Source organism: Lactuca serriola, chromosome 5 (assembly GCF_051521515.1).
Source record: "Lactuca serriola cultivar US96UC23 chromosome 5, Lser_US96UC23_V15, whole genome shotgun sequence".
Classification (NCBI taxonomy): domain Eukaryota; kingdom Viridiplantae; phylum Streptophyta; class Magnoliopsida; order Asterales; family Asteraceae; genus Lactuca; species Lactuca serriola.
The window spans coordinates 127,014,892-127,020,891 of NC_136412.1; the positions used below are offsets into that span (position 1 = coordinate 127,014,892).

Consider the following 6,000-nt stretch of genomic DNA (forward strand, 5'->3'; position numbering starts at 1 on the left):
GCATATAAGCACATAAATCACATACTGCCTAGCATATCTGGGTGCTGGCCTACCCTTTCGGTCTCTTTCAACCTGTAATTGCCTAGCATATATGGGTGCTGGCCTACCCCTTCGGTCTCTTTCAACTGGTTACAGGGTCTATTTCACCCCTACCACTACCACATAATATCCTAGCATACCAGCACATAAATCTCAACAGATAGTGGCATACCAGACAATTATCACAAAGACAATTATCTCTACTATAAACAACTACTAGTGGGACGACATTGGTGTCTTCGACCCACTCATACCGGGAAGGAAACTCACCTAAAAAACTGGAAGTAGTTGAACAGTTTCCGGCTCCGAATATCAACCCAACTTAATCCCCTATGCGAAAAAGATTTCCTTAATTACCCTTTCATAATCATAACCCCTTAAGGGTCAACTTGGTCCAAGTCAAAGTCAAGGTCAACACCCAGGTCAAAGTTAAAGTCAGCATTCCAAGTTGACTCAACTTGCCGAGTTACTCTTCAACTCGTCGAGTTCCATAAATCACATAATCGTGATATCACGATCCAACTCGTCGAGTTTCTCCTACAACTCGTCGAGTCCCTCTTTTTCAAAGAGTTGGGACACTTCCAGAACAATTCGTCGAGGTCTCTTATGAACTCTTCGAGTCCATATTCTTTAAACCAAGACCCTATCTTCTGGATACAAGTTGGAAATACATCTAGAAGGGTAAAGTTTCCAACTTTACCCATTAAGGACCTCTCCCCAACGCATAAAACTCAAACCCTAACCCAAAATGGCTTGGATCCAACTCCAAAAAGCCATCAAACTTCAAGATAGACCATGAGGTCATAGATCTGGACTCAATGGACAAATTGCTCACGTAAAGTTCCCATATTTCTCGCATACATAACTTAATAAGGCTTAGAAATCCGAAATGATGGTCCAAAGGTTGTTTGGGACTTCCATGGCCATAAAGTTGGCACCTTTATGCCATGAAGTCCCGTCATGACCATAGATCTGAAGGGTTTGCCCAAATGGGACGTCTAAATCCCAACAACCAATAAACTTGGACCAAAACATGAAAGAAAGCATCCTAAAACTAGATTTAAGCATGCCTTGGACAAGGTTGAAGCTTTATACCTCATATGAATCATAAATGAAGCCCAACTTCTGGATCTACTCTCCTCCCACATGTTCTTGCTCCTCCTTCAAGCTTCTTTTTCTTCAAACTCACCAAGAATGCACGATATTAGCTTACAATCACCAAAAATGGCTTAGGGTTTCGAGATTAGGGTTTTGGACAGTGGAGGCCGGAGATGAGGCTAACACCTTGGGGTTAAGGTGTTTAAATAGCGTGCAAAACCCTGTAATTAGGTTTTCATTTCCTGCCAGCTTACTCGTCTTGTTGAGGCCTCCCAACTCGTCGAGTAGGTTTCCAAAACCCACGGTCCAATTCATCTCTACTCGACGAGTCTGGGGCTTCTGACTCGTCGAGTTGCTCTATAAAAATGAATAAGTTATAAGTTTAAATACATGCCAGGAACCAGGAGTTACACAAAGACATAAACCATTAAGCCCAAATCCCTAGAGATCTGGAACCCATCCTTTCCAGAAGAGTTTCTCACCTCAAAAACGTCCCAAAGATTGATGATTTATAGGCATGCATGTATAATGCATGTCTAGAAGCCAAAATGGGCCAAAAAGGGGAAATATGCCCTAAAATCCATGCATGTCATCAAAGCTTGACAAAAACCTAGATCTAACCCACTATGAGGCCATCTTGTCCTGGAGATTCATAAATTTGCAACCTTTTATGAAGCCTATGCATGCAACATTTAAATAAAAAGGGCTAAAAGGAAACATACCTAGTTCAAGTGTTACATAGAAAATAATCAAAATATAATGATAAACTAAATGATAATAATAAATAAATATAAATTTAAAGATATTTTAAAATTTTAAATGGGTTGGCGGGTTGTAAATGGGTTATGAATTTAAACCCTAACCCAACCCATTAAATTAAACGGGTTGGACGGGTTGACCTATTTAGTTAAATGAGTTTAAAATCTTTATGCAACTTGCTATTTATTGGGTTGGGTTGACAGGTTCATGTTGGGATTGCCACCCCTTGGTTGAGGTTTCCAACCTGTGACCCATCAATCCATATATTATATGGATTGTGTTGAGTTTATATTTTCTGATACGCCAACCCGTCAATCCGTGACTCGCTAACTCGAACCTAACCCGATTGTCAAGCCTAATAATCATACGTGTGTATGTGTGAAACTATTAGATTTCTTTTTATAAACTTCGAAGAATAGGGTAGCTAGAAAAACCATGTTAATTGGAGAAGACGATTGGGGACTCATCGAAGATATGGATTCTGGAAACCGGCTAAACCTATACCAACCGGTCATAATGAATGATATTTTTTGAACATAATAAACAAGTTTAATTACATAAAAAATATAAATGGCTAAATATATACACAAACTAGACTATATTTTTTTTTAATCGGCGGAGTTAATATATGTTGGCGTACAAGGGAACGTTAGACTCGGGTCTGCAAAGCGAGCAACCCAAAATCGCCTCCCTTTCCACCCCTTATTTTTCACCACTTTGATCCGAGCAATGTTCGAACCCACCACCTCCTAGGAGAAAACCCCCTAAGGGGAAAAACCTGGATGCATCTTACTAGATGAGGTGGTAGTCATTTGCACAAAGTAAACTATATTATCTTTATAAATCATTAACCCATTAAAATAAGAGAAATTAAATATGTTTTTATTTATGTTCTTACTTATCCTCTTATCCATATGAAATAATAAAAATGTCTTAAATTTTTATTAATTTTATCAAAATATGACACATATCACTATTTCACATGTATACGGGGATAAACAGAAAAAAAAAATTAAGAAATATTTAATTTATTTTAAAACAATACAAAACCAACTTCATAATATTTTTTTGTTGAAATTTTCTAATATGTCTTAAAAGAATATAAGAAACATTAATTGAAGTGCTAATTATAAGAAATATTATCATAATTAAATGTTATAAATATTAGTTATAAATAATATTTTTTATAATTAATCTATTTTACATTTAATTATGATAATGTTACATATAATTAATATTTATTATATTTAATTATGGTAATATTTTTTATAATTAATATAAAATCATTTTTTTTATTTACTTCTATTTGAAATCAAGGTATACGTACATGATACGAGTATACATGTGTATACAAATTTCAGGGTGATACCCATTCCTGCCTTATTGTTACTCTCACTTGAATCAGTTTCCCGTGAAACTTACAAGGTGAGTAAACCCTAATATGATCTCTAATTTCTATTCTTTATCTTCTATTCTAACACCCAAGTAATCGAAATTCCTGCTTTGCTATTATCGTTGATTCGATTGCTTTGCGCATGTGAACTGCAATTACGAAAATAATGACATCGATTTTGGTGCGGATGTACATAGGATGGCGAGTGCGGTAGATGCTGTTGGGGAACCGATTCCGACATCGGCGGTGCTAATGTCGGCATCGAAGCACATCGCCGGTAGATGCAGAGGCGAAAATCTAGCCTTCCTCAAATGCAAGAAGGATGATCCCAACCCTGAGAAATGTCTCGACAAAGGCAGCCAAGTTACCCGTTGCGTCATGTCCCTGTAAGTGTATAGTTTCCCCCAGGATATTACCTTGATTTCAATGAATCTACACACAACAAACTAATGAATTATAGGTTCACTAATAAGTGTACTTGCATAATATAGTAAAGTTTGTCTGCGTACTTGATGGAAGCTTGTGTATTCAGTGAATTAAGCTGTAACGAAGCATAGTACTTGTATAAATCTGGTGATTGAGTTAAGCCGATTAAGCTACTTTTGACCTTTTGGACTTATGTGGTGTTCTATAACATTTTCTAAGCTATTTCTAGGCCTCTTTTTATGCACCATGTTCATAGGAGAGCATCAGCATTTAGCTAATTGAATAATCCTGAACTTTGTGGATTCTATAGTATCATTTATAGAGATAAGACCGGGATATAGTGTCTTTGGTACTGTTTATTTTACTTAATGGAATCAATCAGAACTTAATCCATAAGCTAGATATGAGTGTTTCTTTTGACTTATAGCAGAAACCACTAATACATTCTCACCTTGCTATACATCAAATATTCTTGATGGAAGGATCAATGATCGCTTAAAATCTAAATGAAACTTAAGCAATCTAAAAAACAAGAAAATCTTATACATTATAGCACTCTAGAGGGTTCATGATACTGTATGTAATGTAATGTAATCTTGACTTTCTAGGGGCTCTTGTTGGTGTTGGAGTGCTTTTTTCAGGTAATATATAGGGAAAATTGCAGGGGAGAGCAACATTCTTTAAAAAGGATTTGTGCCATTAAAAGTTAAATTATAAAAATGAATTATATTAATATTTTCATTCCATGATGGAATATGGAAAAAAAACCTCTAGATAAAGAATGAAATATTATAAAAAAAAAAAGAATGAAAGGAATCACATTATTTCCGGAATATTCCATTTCATCTGATCACACAAATCAAACAATTTATGTCATTTTTTACCCATTTCCATAATACCAAAGAATTGCAAATTTTGTCAGTGTTTGTAACTCTATTTCAGATGTACTTTTTGTATAAAGAAATCAATAGAAGTGCATTGATATTTTCTTGGATTTAAGCCTAAATCATGTTATATGGGTTGTAGGCTGAAAGATCTTCATCAGAAGTGCACAAAAGAGATGGATGCTTATGCTGGGTGTATGTACCACAATACAGATGAATTTGAATTATGTCGCAAACAACAGAAAGACTTTGAGAAATCTTGTCCATTAAGTTGAACCCATGCTGCCCGAATTTTCCGGGCAGTGTTTTCGGTTATCGAGGTTGCCCTTGGAAAAGCTAATTTGCATTGTTCTGATTGAAAATAAGATATGAATGTGTAAACTTTGGTATCTGATTGGAGTTTCCATGTTGTCATTGGGTATTTTGTTGATGATTGTTGTATGGAGTAAAACGTTTGTTTTATTGGACAACATTTTTGGTATTATTTCCAAGGCCAAATATTATAGTTTGTGTTTTTTTAACCACATAAATATTTTTTTTCAAATATTGAGTTTTTTTTTTTCAAAAAAATATCAACACGTGTCTTCCGGTAAATTTTTTAGGGTTGTTAAATGGAGCAAATTTCAAAATATAACGGTTTTTCTAGATTTTAAAGTTTTATGCATCGAGTATTTTGAAAACAAATCAAAGTCTAGTTAAATAAATAAAAAACCTTCCAATAGTTAAACTAGGGGGTGTTTGAATTCTGTCTAACTAGGCTCATTCAAACATTGTTCTACTTGGTGCGGGTAGATGCATTTGATACCAAGTTTCATTTGCCTTTTATTTGGTTCGTGGATGTGTGGATGATTGACTCGGTCCTGACGAAAAAAAAAACACACTAAAACGTTGATTGAGATAAAAAAAAATTCTTTTCCCTCCTTTGCTCTTTTCATTCTCTTCCCAAACGCTTTTTTCCTTTAGCTCCGTGCCTCGTTCATTCAAGTAGCTCCTCCCTTGCCTTTGTTGTCGTCGTCCACAGTTGTCCACTGATACCCAACTCTAATGGAACCCCTCCTCTCTAACATAGTGGGAGGAGATCAAGTTCCTATGGAGTTTTGCGATTGAAGGTAATGCTTGAACCAAAGCTTGAATTTGTTAGGGCCATAGGTTTTATGGATGTGTATTGTTGTTTGATTCATTCATGTACTCAACTTGACTCTCCAAGACCTCTAAACACCAACCGAAATTGGAATTGCACTTGGAAATTGGAGATAGGAACTTTTTTCTCAGCATAACCGCTTGATCCCTCTCCGGTTAGCGATTGATATTTTCTATCCACCTAGGCCACACAAGGGGTAGCTAGCCTCAACTTATGCACTTGAGGATTATGTAGGAATACTCACAACAAACAATACAAAC

General features: G+C 35.8%; 1 protein-coding gene across 2 annotated transcripts; it reads left to right on the forward strand.

Moving 5' to 3' along the window:
* The first annotated feature begins 3,220 nt into the window (after positions 1–3,220).
* Positions 3,221–5,083, forward strand: LOC145052952 (NADH dehydrogenase [ubiquinone] 1 alpha subcomplex subunit 8-B-like). Of its 2 annotated transcripts, XM_079000890.1 has the most exons (4): positions 3,221–3,321; positions 3,487–3,675; positions 4,324–4,356; positions 4,742–5,083. In XM_079000890.1, the coding sequence occupies exons 2-4, from the start codon at positions 3,488–3,490 to the stop codon at positions 4,872–4,874; spliced, it is 354 nt and encodes a 117-aa protein (XP_078857016.1). In that variant the 5' UTR covers positions 3,221–3,321; position 3,487; the 3' UTR covers positions 4,875–5,083. The 2 variants fall into 2 exon arrangements, with proteins under 2 accessions (XP_078857016.1, XP_078857017.1); XM_079000891.1 differs by lacking the exon at positions 4,324–4,356.
* The last annotated feature ends 917 nt before the right edge of the window (positions 5,084–6,000 follow it).

Coding starts and splice junctions, on each gene's coding strand:
- LOC145052952 (XM_079000890.1), top strand. CDS start 3,488: ATGGCGAGTGCGGTAGATGCTGTTGGGGAACCGATTCCGACATCGGCG. Junction 3,676..4,323: donor ACCCGTTGCGTCATGTCCCT/GTAAGTGTATAG, acceptor TTGACTTTCTAG/GGGCTCTTGTTGGTGTTGGA. Junction 4,357..4,741: donor TGTTGGAGTGCTTTTTTCAG/GTAATATATAGG, acceptor TATGGGTTGTAG/GCTGAAAGATCTTCATCAGA.